Source organism: Camellia sinensis, unplaced genomic scaffold (assembly GCF_055761805.1).
Source record: "Camellia sinensis isolate YWXY unplaced genomic scaffold, ASM5576180v1 Unanchor10, whole genome shotgun sequence".
In the NCBI taxonomy this organism is placed as follows: domain Eukaryota; kingdom Viridiplantae; phylum Streptophyta; class Magnoliopsida; order Ericales; family Theaceae; genus Camellia; species Camellia sinensis.
In genome coordinates, this window is record NW_028128988.1 from 2,419,158 (window position 1) to 2,441,161 (window position 22,004).

The following is a 22,004-nucleotide window of genomic DNA, read 5'->3' on the forward strand; positions in this document are numbered from 1 at the left end:
TGCATTTTGCTATGGCGACCTTTTTCACCTGCAATTAGAGAGTGAATCAATTAATTCATCTCACCAGAAATTGATTTGGCAGTTCGCCAAGCATGTCTTATGGCGATTGCTCTCAATCTTGTCATAGTGGAGTTTGTAAGTGACTGCAAACCCGTTATTCATCTCTGTGTCTCAGACGGGGTCCCACCGTGGGAATGCCTTGCTGTGCTGAGTGATGTAAGATCGATGCCCTCGCACAGACAGTGGGTCTTTAGGAGAGGTGAAGGATGAAGTACCGTGTCCCATGGAGATCTCTGTGGAAGATTGGTCTGTATCGTTGTTTCGTTTAGGGTTTTCTCTGTGTGGGAGTTATGTAGATGCAGAGGGGATTTCGATGTATATTGTAACTGCAATAAGGAGACGTGGAGAGTGGAAAGTGGGAAAGTGAAATTGATTGTTTTGTTTTATCATTTTACCCCTAATTAAAACTGTTGGAAGTGTAAAAGGTTAAGGTCATTTTAGAGAAAATTGAGAAAAATTTCTAAGAAATGGCTTCATGACACCATAAATTGTGTTCACTTTATAATAGTATAGATAGATAGATAGATAGATAGTATAGATAGATATATATTTCAAACCGCAAACCAGCGCTTCTTCTCTCTCTCTTCAGCGTTTCTCCCTCTCCCTCTCCGCTGCTTCTCTCCCCTCCCTCTCTCACCGTCGCTGGCCACCGTCCGTCCCCATCGTCGCATGTTGCCACCGCCATCGCTGAAATCACCACCAACACTACCACAAATCACAGGTTTGTCTCTGTCGCCCTCGGTCCTCTCCCTCGTTGTCGATCTAGGTCTCTCTCTCTCTGTCGAGCCATCTCTCTGGTTCCCTCTCTCTCTCTCTCTTTCTCCCTTTCCCTATTTCCCCATTTCTCACACTTCATCTAGGGTTTATATGATTTTTTTTAGTTTAATTTTGTGTTGATTTCGTTAATGGGTTTGGTTGAAGTGTTTGATTTCTATGAACTATGATATTCTTCATGTCGAAAATGGGTTTGATTTTAGTTTTATGGGTTTGATTTTCGTTTTATGGGTTTGACAGAGAAGAAATTTATAAGATTCAAACACATAATCGATGACCAATCTCGAAATTTATAAGATTAAAGCAAAATGGAATATTGGTTTTAATGGTTCCAATCTTATGCAATGATCATATGCTATTGATCTCCCTTCTTGAATTGTAATTTTCTTGTAATTTCTAAGTTTATTTTATTGCTTTATCAATCTTATTTGCTATATTATCTTCAGTAATTTTCCTTTATGAAAGGTTTGATTATTCTGTGCCTCTTCTAAGTTCCCAGCAGTGGAGAACACTGTAGAGATGGACATTAACAACAACTCCAAGTTCCAACTACACCACCAACACCAACCACCCAAGCAACACAACTACTGTAGCTTGTCAATGACTTTCAGATACCATATTTAAGGTGTTAATGTTAGTTCAGTTATTATTAAATCATTCATTTAGGCATTTGTACAAGAATAAAAAGTATAGTTAAAAGTTTGAAGTGAAAAAATTATCATTTTGTCAATAGATTTTATCATAATTTCTTTGAAGAGGAATAAAAATTGACAAATTAGTGATCTCACTTGCTCGTATTGAATCAATTCACCTAAATTTGAAGTAGTTTTGAACATGAGTTGAGAACTGTTTTTGTTTTTTATCTATTGATGCAACTTGAGGGTCTGATAGATTATTGGTAGAATGGTCTCAAATTCAAATACTTCTGTGACTCATACTTTCAGCTAAATTCTTCTCTGGATTAACTTCTACACCTAGTATCGATTACCAAACTGGTCTAGCATAAGATATATCTGTTTTTCAAAAAAAGAAATTGGTGAAAAAGAAAAGCCTTGCGTTATTAAATTTACTTTTTGCCTTTGTTTTAATTTTGGTTGTGTAATATGCTCTAGATCTATCATGAACTACATTGTTTCCAGAATTGTTTCTTTCTTAATTTCATGCCCTTGTCAACATGATATTGCTTGATTGGCTTCTAATTAAAGAATAAGTTTTACATATTCCTGTTTGCATGGCTATATTATGAGACCATGATTGCAGAAAATTCAATCTTTACTATCTCTCTCTTTCTCTTTTTTCTTTTTTTCCCATCAAATTTGAGTGAAAGATTGATTAACAGATTGATATGATATGGAACATTCCAATCCATACTTTCCCTTTCCCTTAACGGATTGATATGAGACCATGATATGGAACATTGCTAATTGAGATAATACTCTCTATATCAAACATCATTTGAATAAAAAGAAGTTGAATTAAATTGTGAAGTTGATAATACTTTGATTAGTAATTTACAATCTCCTTTGTACATTCAGACAACTTCTGTTGTTGTACACTGCTGATTATATCAAATATTATTTTATCCTTTGTTGTTGTGCTGATCATTTTCATGGAAATGGCAGGGCAGTACAAACTTGGAGGCCATTCAGATTATTAAGAAGCCTGGAGGATCACTAAAGGATTCATTTTGAGATGAGGGGTGGGTATCTTAACTTGTGAAATTCATTTGATGTGATTTAGCTAGCATTGCTTTCATACCTAATATAGAGGAGGTCTTGCTTTTACCAGACTTTTGGCTGATGAGTTCCTTCCTATATGTTTATGCTTTCTTTGACATTTCTAAAACTCTTAGTCCTTGTATCAATCTTTTGACATGTCTACAACTGCATAAACAGCTTTACCCAAATCTCTTTTTGGTTGCTGAGAAAAGCTAGGGATTATTTTGAATGTTAAAATTTGCATATTTTGAGGTTTCAGCACATAAAAACGTCTGCTCAACTCAGTCTCTCTTTGGCTTTGTTGAGTTGTTTATCTTCTGCTGCGGCTACTAGTTAGTATGACTTTAATACCTCAAAAAGAAAATAAAAAAATCCAGAGATTAGAGGAAAGTTGGGTGTCGGCCTTTTCCTGACAATCTTTGTTTTCTTGTTGTTTCCTTTTTTTTTTTTTTTTTTTTGGGTGTGTGTGTGTGTGTGTGTCTTTTACAGACTCGTGTGCTCAAAGTGGACATACACTGTGATGGGTGTAGGCAGAAAGTGAAGAAACTTCTTCAGAGGATTGAAGGTTCTCACTTGACCATGAATTACTTAGCTAACTCTCCCTTCTCTGTTTTCTAGTTTATTTTTCCCCATTACTAGTTCTCTCTATTTTTCATCTCTTTAACTGTGTTTGAAGAGTGGTGTTTTGGTTAATTTGTCCATTGATATTCCTTACTCTGGACCTCAATGATATGGGTTTTGTGTGAAATGGATAAATTTTAACAATGTGCTATGGTTAGGGCATTCAAATTCTTTTGCTTAATTATTTGATTTTGATATGATATAAGATAGAAGTGCAGTTCCCTTTTAAGCAACAGATTGGAAAGATGAAAAGCATGTTGCGGCCAATCACTCACTAATTGAAGTCTAAAATTTGACCTTTGGTGTTTTTTTTTTTGGAAAGAGCAACAGAAAGTCACACTTTCAGGAACCTTGGATTTCTTTTTGCACATTATATTGTCATGGCTTCCAGTTTTGTTTTGTTTTGTTTTGTTTTTTTTTTTTTGTTTTTTTGTTTTTTTGTTTTTTTTTTTTGTGTGTGTGTGTGTTGTGTGTGTGTGTGTTCCTTCGATTCAGATTTATATATGATTATAGATTCATATTGATTTGATATGCATGTGTTTTTGTTTTTTTTTTTGTTAGCATAGGTATACACCTTATATACCATATGCCAATAAGAGGCAACTTATTCAGTTTGCATTGCTGCTAATTCATTAACAGCTTTGTTTATTTTTGAAAATTCTTAATTATACTATCAATCATAATGATAATCTTGATTTGGCAGCTTTCTCTACACTTTGCTTAAAGCAGCCATGGTTTGTTTGTTTGTTTGTTTGTTTTTTTCACTAAGTGCCGCAATTTGACATGACAATAGATGAACCTCGCCATCATGCAGATTAATGACTCTTTTTAGATATACGCTCTGTTGATGTTATTATCTTAATATTGTTTGTGATCCATTTTTGGTCTTCAATTTTAGTGTCTGTTTGTTAGGTGATTTTGGTGGAATGGTTGTTAGTGTATGGTTGGTTTGTTGGTGCTAAATTTTTTTTTGAATTTCCCTTGTAAATGTTTTTATTGTGAATATATTGTCAGTTTGCTGTCAATTGTTGGCTATTATATTTTCATTAGTGGCACTGATAAGCTTGGCACAATTAAAGTTGTTTGATTGCCGGATTTTGTTAAGAGATTGGAATAGAAATAAAATTTAATAAAGAATAGAAACTGATGTTATAATCATTTGTGGTGTTGCAAATATTTGTTAGAATTTTTTAGCCGGATATGTTTAAAAATTTAGGCATGGATTCATTATGCTCCTGTGATTTGGAGCCAAGTAGTAGTTGCTTTTAAACATACTCTTGCTCCCTCTCTCTCTCAAGGACTCGCCATCACTATACCCCCCATCGCTCACCGTTGGTAGTGGCACCATTTCATGTTTCCTTGACCTTTTTTGTGAGATAATTTGAATCATGTCTTCTGTTAGGATATATTTTAAAAAGAATACGATTTAAAGAAACTGCAGTTGATAATTGACGATTGAAAGTGAATGTATTTTTTTACAGATAAGTGCTAATGGTTATTTTATATATATATATATATATATATTTTTATAGATTGCTTTTATGTGGGCTATTGTGGATATTTATTTTTGTGTACGAAGAGCATTTGTTTTGTATATGGAAGACATTTATTTTTCTACAATCCTCTGTTTTGAAAATCCAGTGTTTTTGTATGTAATATATAATTTAGATGGATTATACTTGATTGGTGTGGTTTTATATGATATTTGGAATATGATGTTACAAGTTAAAGTTTTTGGATCGTTGATAATGAAATAAGTATTATTGATAATGGATTTAGATGATAATTGATAGATGTATTATTCTGTATATATATATAGGTTGCTTTGATAATGGAATGCATATAATTTAGAAATTAATGAAAAATATTCAATTTATGCATTTAAAAAAAATAAATTAATATCATGTTTTTGGCCACTAAATAGTTAGTAGCCATTAAGGAAGTAAATATTTTTAGCCACTAAATAGTTAGTAGCTAAAAAAACAATCAAATGAAAAAATTAACTTTTGGGAACTAAAATTTTAGTAGCCAAATAAAAAAATAGACTTTAGGCGACTAAATTTTTAGTAGCTAAAAAAAATTACACTTTAGGCGACTAAAACATTTAGTAGCTAAAAAAATAAGATGAAAAAAAAAAACTTTTTGGCTACTAAATAAATTAGTCATGGAAAATAATTTTTATTTTGGCGACTAAATGTTTTAGTCGCTGAAAATGTGATATTAATTTTTTTGAAAACTTTTAGCGACTAAAATATTAGTCACCAATTTCGCCTATCAACGACTAATACCTTTACTTTTGGCGACTAATTTTTTAGTCGCCAATTTAGGACTTTCGGCGACTAAACTTTTTTTAGTCGCCAATATCTTCCCCGACAATCTTCCCGTGACCAAACCGGCGACCAAACTATTTAGTTGGGAAAACTTTCCGGCGACTAAAAATTTAGTCACAAAAAGTGAACATCTTTAGTAGTGTGGTGTCCTAAAATTTTATCTTTTTATGCTGCCAAGTATCTATTTTAATTTTTTTTAAAACAATAAAATTAGACAAATGGTATGAGTGAGGCTTAAACCTTAAACCTTCAGTCTAATGAAGAAGATTTTTACTACTTTAGTGACACCCAATATATAATAAATATTTTAGGATAAATTATAAATACAACTCCTAAGATTTAATTAAAATACAAATCGCCTCTTGTGATTTTGAAAATTATATTCTACCCGTCATAACAAATCGTCCCTTTTATTAATAAATTATCAAGTCAATTAACAGTTTTTAATGATGTTAGAAACATGTTTCAATTAATAATTTAAGCAATTTTATTATTGTATAGGAAAGTAATTATAAATTTCATTTTTTTTATAGTTAATTATGTTAAATACAAAATTCTGACAAGGGGATATTTATAATTTTTTAAATCTCGGGGGTGTATTTGTAATTTACTCAATATTTTTTTTATTATTTTATTTTTCCTTATTTGAATTTTACATACATGTTGGATTTTGTAAACCCTGATACGTGCTAATCACTGAACCTTGGGTCTAATGGAATGTTTGGGAGGAGGGTCTCCTCCAAGAGGAGAGGGTTCGGGGGTACTTTGGTAATTTTTTGTTATTTCCACGTTGCCCTAATTCTATATTTATAAATAGATGAAGAAAGTGTCTCTTTTAGGTAAAGAGAGTTATATTATTTTCTGATCATAATAAAAACTGTAGCAGTTGTGAATGTAACCTTATTCTGGAGAGAACCACGTAAATAATTGTATTTCTTTGTGTGTGTTTGATTTCTTTGATCTTGTTTGTTATTTTGTATCTTATTGATCTTGATTAGAAATAGACGATTTCCTAATAATATATCACGTGTGTGAACCACTAGTTAAATATAAAGAGAACACATTGAATGATATTTTGAAATCTTTTCTCCTTGTGTTGTTAAGTGTCTACTTTTTTATTTAAAATAAAATATTAAACATATTGCCAAGTGTCAAATGCCCATTTTTTATTATTTAAAATTAAAAAATAAATAAAAGAAAAGAATGAGACTCGAACCTTAAATTTTAAATTTAATAAATCAAATTCTTACTATTTGAGGGTCAAATAATATATAAGAAATATTTTATTTTATTTTTATTTATTTAAATTATAGAGACATCGCATGTGGTTAATTTTTTATTGGCTATTTTAGATTAAAAAAAATAAAATAAAATTATCAGCGTCAAATGCCCGCGTATGCCTCATACGAACAAAACGCGATTCACAACTCGCAAACTTTAGTGGTGAGGTGGACATTAATAAAATAAAATTCAATAAAAATGAATTCAATAAAAAGCATTTAATGAATATTATATTTTTTATTTTTATTATTTATTTGTTTTTGGGTCCCTTGATAGGCATTTTACCTATCTAAATATTACTATAAAGTATATATTTTATTTTGTCTATCAATTGTTTCATGTTTCTACTCCAACCATGCTTTTTATTTTAGCTATTCATCTAAATACTATTAATTTTATAAAATGTCGCATCAGCAACAAAGATGGAGGGAAATGATCCTAATGATTAAATATATTTTGCCTAGTCTTGAAGGCTAGCTACATGTAGCTAGTGAATGTGAATTGAGCTAAAATGCCTAATCATATACCTAGTGCATTGGAGTTGAAAAAAATGAGTTATACTAAATATTTTGACTAACAAGTATGATATGCCTAGTGGGTTGGAGATGCTCTAATAAAATATTAAACAACGCGCACATTTTTATTTTTCTCCTCACTTCTCACGTGCCTAACCCATTTCATATTATTATCCTCTTTATATCTTTTTGATATTTTATTTTGTGGGTTCTATTTTAATTTAATATGATTATTTAAACTGTTTATTTTGTATGTCTAATAATAAAAAATTGTGTAAAAATTAAATTTTATAAAAAATGATTAGATATATGAACAAATTATATTTTATTTTAAATGAATCGTGACTATGAATTTAAATTTAAACCGTCTATTTTATAAAATAAAATATAATTTACTTATCTATTTATTGATATTTAATGAAACTGATTTTTTACATAAACGGTCCTCAGGTTTTACGAAATGAATTGTTTGGATTATTATTATAAACATGGAATGATGCCTCCAAAATGAAGTTTGAAAGAGTATAGAGGATAGTGGTATCAAGAAAAACCATTCTCATATATATATATATATATAGGTAATGCTATAGTACATATGCAAGTTATGACATTTGTGGGGTTGCTTATCACAAATGTCACCTTGTGTCATTTTGGTCCATACACTTTTAATTTACTTGATTTTAATCCTTAATTTTAGATGTTGCGTAAATTTGGTCCAATTAATAATATCATTAGTGTTTTTTTTTTAAAAAAAAAATTATCACTAAATTAATTGAGGTTAATTTACTGAGTTAGATAAATTCATAATTTTCTAATTAAAAATATGACACATGACACTTGAGAGGAGAATTTATGCCGAACAAATGGACCGAGCTAACCCTCATCTAGGGTGTTGAACCAAGTTGGATGATGAACTTGGGTTGTGGGCTGAGCTGAGCCTGCGCCTCGGCAATGAGTTGGGGCGAAGCTAGGATGAGACCACAAACTTAGACTGAGCTATCTTATGAGTTTGGACCATGGGTTGGATTGTGCCCGCTCTTTGGTAATGGGTCGAGCAAAGCCATAATTGAGGTCATTGTCTAGGACCGAACTAAACATGTCGGCCAAGCTAAATGTGGAAGGCTACCGTGAGCGAATGGGTTGACCGAGCTAGGAAAGAGCCTTAGCGGGCAGGACTAAACATGTGGAGCCTTGAAGAGCTCTGCTGAGCTGTGAGGTCTCATGACAAGGCTGACCTCGATTGACTCGTCACGTGAATATCTAGAGTTAGTATAGTTAGAGATAGCTGAAGTGAGCTTTGATCAGAAGTGATAGCTCGGTCTAGATGATCCATGTGGCCCAATGGAATGCAAGTAAGGGAGACCGCTTAGAGTACCCGTCAATAACATTTGGCGGTTAATGCTGTTTGGCGGTATTGATGAGTACACATGTAAGGAGAAGAGATAAAGTACATCCACGTGTCCAACATAAGATAAAGGAAGTAGTGCGCGCACAACTTTGGAAAGCAAGGAAATATCCTAGATAAAGCACATGACTTCCCTCAGAGAAAAGGTAAGCAAACTTGCACTATCCATTCTCACTCTTCTCCTTCTCCCAAGAGTGCTGACTTGATCGTCAAAGGGATTTCTCGGCAAACCACCCGCTGGGTAGCTCATCTTCATTGTGTTTCAGGCAGCAAGACGCCGTTCGCAGCAATACCAACTTGGATGCAAGGAGTATGGGCGTGAAGAATATTTGCTCCCCGTACAACACTTATGTGCATATTTTTCATAAAGAAATGCTAAGAGTCTTAACCAATTGGACCAAGTTGAGACAAAGTCATAAATTCAATGTCGAAATTGAGCCAATTAAAAATACAGGAACTAAAATAACACAAAGACCAAAATATAGCGAGTACCGTTGTAATTTGCCCTATAACTAAACACCACATGAGGTAAAACTAAAGGTCTTTTAGATCAAAACTAAAATAATGTTATAACTAATATCACAATGAGTCATAACTAAAAGCATGGCTCCGTTTGGTAGAGTTTTTGAAATTTAATTCTACCCCTTAGTTTGAGTGTGTTGTTTAGTTACAGCTTTAGAAAATTAATTCCACACCCACTTTTCAATATTATATATCACATCACTTAATTCAAACTCTTTTCAAAACGCAAAACCAAACAAATTTTTCACACTCAAATCACAATTTCAAAACTTGCAAACTCAAAATACAACTCTATTCTCAAATCATAATTCTAAAATTCTACCAAACACAACCTAAGAGTCTTGCCGCTTGAAACACATGTGTATCAATTTCACACTCACAAAAAAAAGAATGTATTATAAATTTCTCATACATACATATACATATATATATATATATATATATAATAAATATATACGTGTGTATCAATTTCAACTTTGATTTGTGATGTCACCCACAATCTGGAAATTTCATTGATCAGCAGTAGACTTTTGAATCCTTTTTCTCTCTCCTTACCGATAAGAAGGACCCTCCACCCTCAAACATTCAACAAACCATTCACACCTTTCTAACCCATTCCACACACACACACACACTCTCTCTCTCTCTCTCTCTGAGTAGTTTACTTTTCACTCATAATTCTCTTGATTGGTGACATGGGTATTGAAGGAGAGAAGAGATATGGTCTGTTATTGGTATGCAAGGACTCAGAGTATGTGAAGGAGGTGTATTAGGGATTGCGCTGTGTACTTTTCTTTTTCTCAGTTTTTTTTTTTTTTAATATTAACTGAGAATATTTTTAGTTTTAAAATTGAAAAAAAAAATTGAAAAATTTCTCATTTTTGCACAGAAATGAAATATCTCAATTATGGAACTAAGAAAATTAAGAAAATTGTAAATTGACTTATTTTTTCAAATTGAAACAGTTTTCAAATAGTAAGAATCATATATTTTAGATATATTTTATAGTTGCAATCTAATTTTTTTAATTTTTGAATGAAATTTGTAATTTTTTTAGTGTAACTTCGTCATTTTAAGTATGATTTTGTTTTAAATTTTGTATGAAATTTTCTCTTAATTAATTCAACCAACTCCATATGGTTTATAAAAAAAAAATTAAACCAAATAAATAGTATTAGTTAAGTAAATTAAAATAACTTACTATTAAAAATAATTTAAATTGTAAATTTATAATAAATAAAACATACCACAGGTGTATCAAACAAGCTCTTTTTTTCTTTTTTCTTTTTTTGTCAAACAAGTTTTTTTTATCTTCCATCACTTCACCAAATACCATCATCACCGGCATCTCTCTCTCTGATTTCGCTCTTTATGTCATCTCTCTCTCTCTCTCTCTCTCTCTCTCATTTTATGTCACCATCTCATTCGATTTCCAAAGGTGCGTTTCCAACCCCAACCATTTGGTTGCCATCGTTGACAACTCCGTGTGTTTTATGGGATCTTTTAGAAAGCAAAAAAAAAAAAAGTCAGTTTTTAATTTTTTACTCATTTTGGATTACACTACCTCTTATATTTTTTATTCATAAAAAGATAAAATAGGTAAAAAAAAGTAAAAAAATTAACTTTTTAACAACTTTCCAAAAGTATTTGTTTGTTTGTTTGTTTTTGTTTTTGTTTTTGTTTTTTTGTGAAAATCAAATAAATGTTATATTATCTTATTTTGTTATAAATAATTACAAATAATAAACAATCATAGTTTAAATGGTAATTTTGTCTATTAAATATTAATAGGATTTGAAGGGACAAAAAATGTTATCCAGAACTTAATGGAATTTAAGTTTACAAAATGAGACTTATGTGTAAATGCCCTATAAATAATAGAGAAAATTATTGAAAAGTCCAACCTAAAGAGGGTACAAAGGCTAATCCCATGAGTATTTTTTTCTTGGTGAGAAGCATATTCTTTGTAAAATATTATAATGAGAAGTATATTTTATTATTTTTGAGTTTTGTTTCTAATTTTACCACTTAATCTATCTGTTCAATTTTTTTTTTTTTATCTATTCAAATTTTGAACCAATTTGTTTAAATTTTATTTGTTGAATTTTTTTGAACCTATTTGTCAAATTTGTATCTATCTATTAAATTTTTAATGTATCTGTTCAATTTTTGAACCTATCTATTTAAATTTTCTCTATTCAAATTTTTATGTGACCAAATTTTTCCTATTTGTTGAATTTTTTATTTATTTATCTATTCATGTTTTTATCTATTGAAACCAAAAATGAATTTTTCAACAGATCGTGGTTTCTCTCATCCATGTTTCAATAGATCATTAAATTATTCTCCATGTATAAAAAATTCATTGTTGGTTTCACGAAGATTTGCATCAAATCCAACCGACGGAGGAGAAGAACAAGATGTTGTTGTTGATGATGATGATGATGATGATGATGATGAGTAGTAGAGGTGTAGCAACTCATCTCATTTGTCTTGTTTTTTTGGTGCACATAAAGCACACTTGTATGCCATGCTTTCATTTCTGCTCTACCAGATGCTTCTTTAGAAGAACTATTACAAAGTCATCTTCATTGCTTAAATTTTCAAGCCTAAAACTTTAATACACCAATTATAAAAATAAAAAAAAATAAAAATCTTTATAACAATTTATCCATTATTGGACAGAGAATCCCCTACCCTCCCTTCCCCCTCTTCAAAAAAAAATAAAAATAAATAATAATAATAAAAAAGCTTCAAAAGAAAGAAGAAAAAAAAAGTAAACAAATTGGAAGCCCTAGAGATTAATAAACTGAAGGTGAAACATGATTCGTAGATGAGAACATGAGTGACTGGTATGGAATTAGGGTTTGTGGTCCATATGAAATGGAAAGAAAAAAGAGAGAATCAAAAGAATAGAGAGATAAAGATGGGGGCTTGCTACCAGAAAGAGCAAGAAGTGAAGAGAGAGGGGATTCTTCAAGACCTCTTTAGGTTTCACCCTTACTTCCTCATCTCTTCCCTCGTCGAAGCCCTATCGAAAACCCTTACTTCTCCGCCTCTACCACCTCTTAAAACCTTAGATCAATTTCTCATCTGCTGTTGCGGTGGTGCTAGAGGTTGTACTGCTCCACCAAGTAACTCCCTAGCTCCTAAACCTCTTCATTCGACTTCACGTCCTTCACTTTCATCCTCGCTTCCACCATTCCTCCGTACTCTTTCATTGTCGTCGAAAAGCAGCACTGTCGATGAATTCTTCGCCATGACCACCATCAGTGAGCATTATCAGAAGATTTGTCACGCCCCAAACTCGCCCCTAGGAGTTTGGCAACGAGACCGGCCAGTAATCCTAGATTACCACAGGCCTTGCTATACAAAACATAAATAAAAGGGGCTCGCGGAAGCGAAAACAATAACCACTAATAGTCCAAAGAGCTGTGCATTTATATGAACATACATTACATGCCAAAAATGTTAATTTACCGACTACATTACATTACATATAATCAAAATTCATGTACAAAACATAGGCTCACGCCATATGCACAACCAAAACTAAGCTCACAAAACGGTCTTCCAGGCCTAACCCCGGCTCGGAGCACACAAAACACTTGGTAGGCTTCAAAACGGCGGCTCGGCTCGGACTCCGCCTAGGCTTGACTTCCAGAATGCTCACCTATAAATACATATATACAAACAATGAGCTAAAGCTCAGCAAGTAACATAACAGTAAAGAGGTTAGTGAACGAAGTCCGACATTTCATATATCCATAAAATAAATCATTCATAAACATAATCATCTCATATCAGAACATACATAATGGCATACTCCATAGAACATAACATTTGTCGTCCAACGACTAGAGTAACCGGTCCCGGACACCGATTAAACACATACCGAGATCTCGTAAACTGGTCCACTTAGGACTATCTATGGATGCCATACTAGATTCACAAACTGGACATTCGTTCACAGAAAGCATTTATCATTTCAAAACCATAGCATAACGTAGCACTTTTAAACATAGATCATACTAACATATCTTTACAGAAATGTTACTCACAGTGGGTTTCCAAAACCGGTTGCACGGTCTTCAAATCTTGACCTGCAAATATCAACATATTACACATTTCTCACTACACATTATCATTAAATCCTGTAATTCATGCACTTCATTCTTTCCTTTACTTCATTTCATGTTTATAAGATGATAAATGATGCAATTAACATGTTAAAATCAAGTCTGCAACTTCCCCAAAATTTTCCTGAAAAAGGCCTTCCCGCTCGAGCGCCACTTTGGCCGCTCGAGCGTACTGTAAAAAGTCCCAAACTGCTGGGAGGCTGTTTTTCATGCTTGAGCGGGAATCCCTCCGCTCGACCGGACCATGCAAAAATCCGAAATTCTGGTTCTTTTTCCAAGCTTCATTCTCCTTCGTGCAAGATTTGTTTGGAAAATCTGATGATAGATAAGAGAGATCTAGCGATCAGAATAGAGTGATTCGGAGAGAAATCCAGAGATCAGAGAAAAAAAAATTAGCATAGAGGGAGATGAGAGAGAGAGAGAAAGAGAGAGCGATGGAGATGAGGAGATGATGAGAGATAGGGCTGCAAACGAACCGAGCCGAGCTAAGCTTTGCTGAGCTCGAGCTTGGCTCGTTTACTTATCGAGCTCGTTTATTGAGCTCGAGCTCAACTCGATAAGTAACTGGGCTCAAGCTCAGCTCGACTTATTAATATTAATGAAACTCGAGCTCGACTCGGTTCGGTTCGATAAGATATATTTATATATTATTTAATATATAAATAATACATTTATTATATAATTTAAATAAAGATAAAAAAGCCGAACTTATGCAAAGCTCGAGCTCGACTTACTTACTAAAAGAGCCTAATATTCGAGCCCGAAGTAGACTCATCTACTAAAAGAACCGAACCAAGCCGAGCCCTTAACGAGCTGAGCTAAGCCTGTTCATGTACAGTTCGGTTCATTTGCAGCCCTAAGGAGAGAGAAAGAGAGACGGTTTGTTTAAGGTTTAGTTGTTTCCAATCGGGTTACAATACACACACACAGATATATATATACACATGCGTATTTTGTCATTTCACTTACGAATATCTTTATGGGTAAAATATTTTCGATTATCAAGTCAATTCATAGTTTTTAATGATGTTAGAAATATGTTTCAATTAATAATTTAAGTAATTTTATTATTGTATAGGAAAGCAATTATGAATTTCATTTTTTTTTTGTAGTTAATTATATTAAATAAAAAATTCTGACGAGAGGATATTTGTAATTTTTCAAACCTTAGGGGGGTATTTTTAATTTACCCAATATTTTTTTTATTATTTTAATTTTACTTATTTGAATTTTACATAGATATTGGATTTTGTAGACCCTGATAAGTATTATTCACTGAACCTTGGGTCTAATGGAAGGTTTGGGAGGAGGGCCTCCCCCAAGAGGAGAGGGTCCGAGGGTACTTTGGTAATTTTTCGTTATTTCCACGTTGCCCTAATTCTATATTTATAAATAGATGACGAAAGTGTCTCTTTTAGGTTAAGAAAGTTATATTATTTTCTGATCATAATAAAAATTGTAGCAGTTGTGGATGTAACTCTATTCTGGAGTGAATCATGTAAATAATTGTATTTCTTTGTGTGTGTTTGATTTCTTTGAATTTGTTTGTTATTTTGTGTCTTATTGATCTTGATTAGGGATAGACGATTTCCTAATAATACATCACATGTGTCATCCATGAGTTAAATATAAAGAGAACACATTGAGTGGTATTTTGAAATCTTCTCTCCTTTTATTGTTAAGTGTCCACTTTTTTATTTAAAATAAAATACTAAACATATTGCCAAGTGTCAAATGCCCATTTTTTATTATTTAAAATTAAAAAATAAATAAAAGAAAAGAATGAGACTTGACCCTAAAATTTTAAGTTTAATAAATCAAACTCTTACTATTTGAGTGTCAAATAATATATGAGAAATATTTTATTTTATTTTTATTTATTTAAATTATAGAGACATTACATGTGCATAATTTTTTATCGGCTATTTTAGATAAAAATAAAAATTATCAGCGTCAAATGCCCGCGTATGCCTTATTCGAACAAAACGCGTGTCACAACTCGCAAACTTTAGTGGTGAGGTAGACAAATATTAATAAAATAAAATTCGATAAAAAGCATTTAGTGAATATTATATATTTTTATTTTTATTTTTTATTTTTTTGGGGTCCCTTAAATACTTGACTCTAATAAAATATTAAACAACGCGCACATTTTTATTTTTCTCCTCACTTCTCACGTGCCTAACCCATTTCATATTATTATCCTCTTTATATCTTTTTGATATTTTATTTTTTGGGTTCTATTTTAAATTTAATATGATTATTTAAATTGTTTATTTTGTAAGTCTAATAATGAAAAATTGTGTAAAAAATAAATTTTATCAAAATGATTAGATATATGAGCAAATTTTATATTTTATTTTAAATGAATGACGACTATGAATTTAAATTAAACCGTCTATTTTATAAAATAAAATATAATTAACTTATCTATTTATCGATATTTGATGAAACTAATTTTTTACATAGACGGTCCTCATGTTTACGAAATGAATTGTTTGGATTATCATTGTAAGCATGGAATGGTGCCTCCAAAATAAAGTTTGAAATAGTCTAGAGGATACTGGTATCAAGAAAAACCATTCTCATATAAATAGGTAATGCTATAGTACATATGCAAGTTATGACACTTGTGGGGTTACTTATCACAAATGTCACAATTAAATCCTCTTTATTGACAACTATATATATATATATATATTATAGCTAAGGGCAAATTACACCCGTGGTCCCTATATTTTACTTCTTGTGTCATTTTGGTCCATATACTTTCCATTTACTTGATTTTGACTTTTAATTTTAGATTTTGCATAAATTTGGTCAAATTAATAATACTGTTAGTGTTTTTTTTTTTTTTCAAAAAAATTTATCACTAAATTGGTTGAGGTTAACTTACTGAGTTAGATAAATTTATAATTTTACAATTAAAAATATGACACATGACACTTGAGAGGGGAATTTATGCCGAACAAATGAACCAAGCTAACCCTCTTCTAGGGTGTTGAACCAAGTTGGATGATGAACTTGGGTTGTGGGCCGAGCTGAACCTGTGCCTCGGCAATGGGTTGGGGCGAAGCTGGAATGAGACCACGAACTCGGACTGAGCTATCTTATGAGTTTGGACCGCGGGTTGGATTGTGCCTGCACTTTGGTAATAGGTCGGGCAAAGCCATAATTGAGGTCGTTGTCGAGGACCAAATTAAACATGCCGACTGAGCTAAATGTGGAAGGCTACTGTGAGGGAATGGGTTGACTAAGCTGGGAAAGAACCTCAGCAGGCCGGACTAACCATGTGGAGCCTTGAAGAGCTTTGTTGAGCTGTGAGGTCGCATGACAAGGCTGACCTCGGTTGACTTGGCACGTGAAACATCCAAAGTTAGTACAGTTAGAGATAGCTGAAGTGAGCTTTTTATCACAAGTGATAGCCGATCTTGATGTTCCATGTGGCCCAATGGAATGCAAGTAAGGGAGACCACTCACAGTACCCGTCAATACCGTTTGGCAGTTTGGTCAATGCTGTTTGGCGATATTGATGAGTACGCATGTAAAAAGAAAAGAGAAAAGTACATCCACGTGTCCAACATAAGATAAATGACGTAGTACACGCACAAGTTTGGAAAGCAAGGCAATAGCCTAGATAAAGCGCATGACTTTCCTTAGAGAAAAGGTAAGCAAACTTGCATTATCCATTCTCGCTATTCTCCTTCTCTCAAGAGCGCTGACTTGATCGTTGGAGGGATTTTTCAGCAAATCACCCGCTGGGTAGCTCACCTTCATTGTGTTTCAGGCAGCAAGATGTCGTTTGAAGCAATACTAGCTGGGATGTAAGGAATATGGATGCGAAGAATATTTGCTCCCCGTATGAAAAATCTAAAAATCCCCTAGATATTGATTTGTGATTATGTAACAATTTTAAGCAATATATAACAATTCCAATCAAACAATCAAGACAAATCAACACAACGATTTTAACGTGGAAAAACCACAATTGGACACCTCCAACTGTGATTAAAAAATCACGGGCAACAGCCACAAAACAATCCACTAAGAAGATTTAAAGAAATTACACAAGTATACTCTCAATTACCTAGCGAATCCATGCCTAATTGAACCAACCTCTATGTGTCTCTTCTAACTCCGTCTTCACCTCGGAATTGTCTTTACGATGAGCCACTCCAGAATCCACCGAAGCTTCAGGCTCGAATTCTTCAGAATCCACCGAAGAACAACTCTCCCTCTCTTGTGTATAACAAACAAAACCTTTGATATACTCTCTTTAAAACATGAGTTGAATACTCAATAAAACATCAAAGAAAACTAACAAAATATCCCCAGATATAAACCTTAAGAACCAAAAAGAAGATCTGAAGGACTTCAGGAGTAGTCTAGTTTTGGGAGAAAACCAACTACTTATAGAAAACCAAAAGTAATCATAGATTTGGAAGAAAATCCAATCCTTATTGAAATCCGAAAAACTATGTTCGCGCGGTCCGCTCGAGCGCCCAACAGCCCGCTCGAGCGGCTTTAGCAAAATGTGCGCGTGATATAACAGAGGTCCGCTCGAGCGCTAGAGAACTCGCTCGAGCGCGAAATCACACATCTCAGTACTTCTACAGGCGACCAAAACTGCTAGAACTAGGGATTCTCCGCTCGAGCAGGGTAATGTCCGCTCGAGCAGACAGGCAACTTAGAATGCATTTTTGCATTTTGCTTCGGGAGCACTGCCCCTCGACCCTGTCGTGGCGTTGCCCCGGACCCACCAAGGGGCGCTGCCCCCTGGACCCCCGCGAGCTGATCGGGTAGCTCGATCCCCGACATAATCAGCGAAGTGGCAATCTTGAAAGTATTAACATCACAAACTTCTCTGCAAGGCACAATTCAGGTTGGATTCGCATCTAAACTCTCATAGCCTCACTGAAATAAAAAGTATGAAAACAAATACAACTGAAAGGAGTTTTGTCAAACGGGGTTACCAAGAATAAAAACCTAACACCGTACAACACTTATGTGCATATTTTTCATAAAGAAATGTTAAGAGTCTTAACCAATTGGACCAAGTTGAGACAAAGTCATAAATTCAATATCACAATCGAGCCAATTAAAAATACAGAGACTAAAATGACACAAAGACCAAAGTATAGCGATTGCCGTTGTAATTTGCCCTATAACTAAACACCACATGAGGGAAAACTAAAGGTTTTTTAGATTAAAATTAAAATAATGTTATATCTAATATCACAAAGGGTCATAACTAAAAGCATAAGAGTCTTGTGGCTTGAAACACGTGTATCAATTTCGCACACAAAAAAAAAAAAGAATGTATTATAAATTTCTCATATATATAAATATGTACCTGTGTATCAATTTCAACTTTGGTATGTGATGTCACCCACAATCTGGAAATTTCATTGATCAGCAGTGGACTTTTGAATCCATTTTCTCTCTCCTTAATACACCTATAAGAAGGACCCTCCACCCTCAAACATTCCACAAACCATTCACCCCTTTCTAACCCATTCCACACTTCAAACTCACTCTCTCTCTCTCTCTCTCTCTCTCTCTGAGTAGTTTACTTTTCACTCGTAATTCTCTTGATTGGTGATATGGGTATTGAAGCAGAGAAGAGATATGGTCTGTTATTGGCATGCAAGGACTCAGAGTATGTGAAGGAGGTGTATGGTGGGTACTTCAATGTGTTTGTGGCAGCTTTTGGTGAAGAAGGACAGAGATGGGACATGTTTAGGGTTGTTGAAGGAGAGTTCCCAGACATGAATCAACTTCAAAACTATGATGGATTTGTGGTTAGTGGTAGCCCTTATGATGCTTATGGGAATGACTTTTGGATTCTCAAGCTTTGCTTTCTCTTGCAAACCTTAGATTCCATGAGAAAGAAAGTCCTTGGCATTTGCTTTGGCCACCAGGTAATTCATTGTTCCAATTCAAAATTGTCAATAATAATGCTACCTACTCAGAAAAAAATAATCAAAAAAAATTTATTATTATTATTATTTTTGGTATATAGCATTTGTGTTAAAATATACAGTTTATTGTAGTATAGCATGAAAAATTGAGATTGACTTAAATTTATCTTCATGTTTATTTTTGTAGGTTTTGTGTAGTGCATTGGGTGGAAAAGTTGGGAAGGCATGCACTGGTTGGGACATTGGGCTAAGAAAAGTGAGAATTGTCAAAGATTTTTCACCATGTGCCTTTCTTGATAGCTTGGATGAGATCCCACCTGCCCTTTCAATCATTGAATGCCACCAAGATGAGGTCCCATCTCTCTCTCTCTCAATAATTCAGTTATAATCATCAACACTTGGGGGACTAATTCTAAGTTCTAACAATAAAACAATCTATGAAACAGGTTTGGGAGGTCCCTGTAGGAGCTGAAGTGATAGCATATTCAGACAAAACAAGAGTAGAGATGTTCATCGTTGGAGATCACATTCTTGGAATTCAAGGTCATCCTGAGTACACCAAGGACATTCTTAACAATCTCATTGATCGTCTTCTTACTAATGACTCTATAGAGGTATTTACTACATGTTCTTCTATTTGGCTTTCAATTGCCATAACTTTTTATTTATTTATTTTTATTTTTTATTTTGAAATTCTTTGCACACTGAATTTTAGTTGCATAATTACAGAAAGGATTTGCCGAAGATGTGAAGTCAAAGTTGCAGTTAGCTGAACCAGACAGAAAATGCTGGCAAAGGATATGCAAAATGTTTCTCAATGGGAGATAGAACAGAAATTGCGTTACATTAAATATATGTATGACCACATCAAACCTAAGCAGACTAACTTTGTGCCCCTTTCCTGTGAAATTGGCTATATGAATCATGTTTCGCCATTTTATTATGTCGATAACTATGTACATATATTCCTTTTCCCCCTCACTTGTATCCCTCTTTTCTTTTGTTTACAAAATAAAATCAGCAAGATGTTAATATAAAAAATGTCATTGATGCATCATTCTCATGAATAATTGAATGTGTATGAAAATTCTAAAAGAATAATATTTTCTTAAAACTTAGAGAATCATTCATGAAACTCAGAACCAGTTGTAGGATACTTGGGCATTTTGGTCAGATTGAAAAATCTGCGCAAGACTGTTGAATTTATTGGTAAAGAAATTTGTTTTTATGGACCACGACATGCCAGTCATTTTGAGCTAAGAAATTTCTGCAAAATAGTATGAAAGGGATTGATGATTTTTTTTTTTTTTTTTTAATCGGCAAATCTGAAAGGGACTCGAAGTATAGAATCATGCCTAGACACATGAGGCACATGAAAATGATTTGAAAGATTATTGTTGTGTTTTTGGGATTTGGGCAACGTAATCATGTATTAATACAACATTAAAGCCTCAATAATGTTTTAAAATTCATCGAAGCTGTCTAGTTAAAAGACCACAATTCAATAATTAACCTGAGTTTTAGTGATGTCACCAATGCAAGTGCCACGTAGGATAAGTTTGGAAATTGACTTTTTAGTATTTTTTGGTGAGGTGAAAATAAAATGAATGTGTTAGGAATGACTTTTTTTAATTGTATCAAAAATTATGAACTACTGAAGTATTTGACTGTTTAAGTGATTTTCGACTTTTTTTTTTTTTTTTTTTTTGGGTGGAAAAAGCTAAGTTGGCAAATGGAGGGTGGTTTTTCTGTTATTTTTTTCGTCTTTAGTTAATCTTTTTTTAAAATTAAAAAAAAAATAATGAGTTTTGCTCGACTAGACAAATTAGAAAAGTTAAAACCTTTTAAAAATTAGAAAATAGTTCAAGAAGGAAAAAAAAAAAAGGTCAAAAAAAATTGACTTTTTAGCTTTTACTTGACACTTTTTTTTTTTTTTGATTTTTTTAGTTCTTTTTATAAAAAAATAGATTTATCTACACAAAATAGATCTGAAAAGTAAAAGCATTGACATAATTATAAAAAAATATTACGAAAGACAAAAAAAAAGAAAAATCATTTGGCAATTGAGTTTTTTAAAGTGATTTTGTTAATTTTTTGGTGAGTGAAAAAAAATTAATATTTTGATGAATGATTTTTTTAATTGTATCAAAAATCATGAATTGATGAGATGTTTTACTTTTTTTAAAAAAAAAATTAAAAAAAAAAATTAACATTTTTTTTTTGGGAAAAAGCCAAGTTGGCAAACGTGGCCTTGGCAACACATCACATCACATGACTTTGATTTTTTCATTTTTAGAAAAATTTAAAAGTTTTGCACTTTTGAGTTTTACTCAACTGGACAAACTTGAAAAGTTGGTTTCTAATTTTTCAAAACACTTTTCAGAAAATTTTATTTTCTTATTTTTCGTATTTTTTTTGTTTTTACTGAATTTTTTAAATATTTTAAGTAATTTTTTTACTTTTTAGACACACCTAACATAAATACACCTAAAAAGTAAAAAAATTGTAAAAAAAATCTTTTAAAAATTCACTAAATACCAAAAATATAAAAAAAAAATATAAGAATTCAGTACATTTTTTGTATTTTTATGTATTTATTAATTTTTTAAAATATTTTTTCACAAATTTTTTACTTTTTAGATACATCTAAGTAAGGTGCATCTAAAAAAATATAAAAAATGTTTAAAATTTAAAAAATATTCACTAAAAACAAAAAAA

The 22,004-nt window shown here is 32.6% G+C and overlaps 1 protein-coding gene and 1 long non-coding RNA gene across 2 annotated transcripts; both read left to right on the top strand.

Moving 5' to 3' along the window:
- The first annotated feature begins 588 nt into the window (after positions 1–588).
- Positions 589–3,341, top strand: LOC114282159 (uncharacterized). The gene is made up of 3 exons (XR_003636146.2): positions 589–781; positions 2,457–2,533; positions 3,042–3,341. It is a non-coding gene; the product is annotated as an uncharacterized LOC114282159 (long non-coding RNA).
- A 13,818-nt stretch (positions 3,342–17,159) lies between these two features.
- On the top strand, positions 17,160–20,327 carry LOC145814481 (gamma-glutamyl peptidase 5-like). The gene is made up of 4 exons (XM_082911314.1): positions 17,160–19,286; positions 19,474–19,638; positions 19,733–19,900; positions 20,016–20,327. The coding sequence occupies exons 1-4, from the start codon at positions 18,969–18,971 to the stop codon at positions 20,112–20,114; spliced, it is 750 nt and encodes a 249-aa protein (XP_082767440.1). The 5' UTR covers positions 17,160–18,968; the 3' UTR covers positions 20,115–20,327.
- Positions 20,328–22,004: the final 1,677 nt, after the last annotated feature.

Coding starts and splice junctions, on each gene's coding strand:
- LOC145814481 (XM_082911314.1), top strand. CDS start 18,969: ATGGGTATTGAAGCAGAGAAGAGATATGGTCTGTTATTGGCATGCAAG. Junction 19,287..19,473: donor GCATTTGCTTTGGCCACCAG/GTAATTCATTGT, acceptor TTATTTTTGTAG/GTTTTGTGTAGTGCATTGGG. Junction 19,901..20,015: donor TTACTAATGACTCTATAGAG/GTATTTACTACA, acceptor GCATAATTACAG/AAAGGATTTGCCGAAGATGT.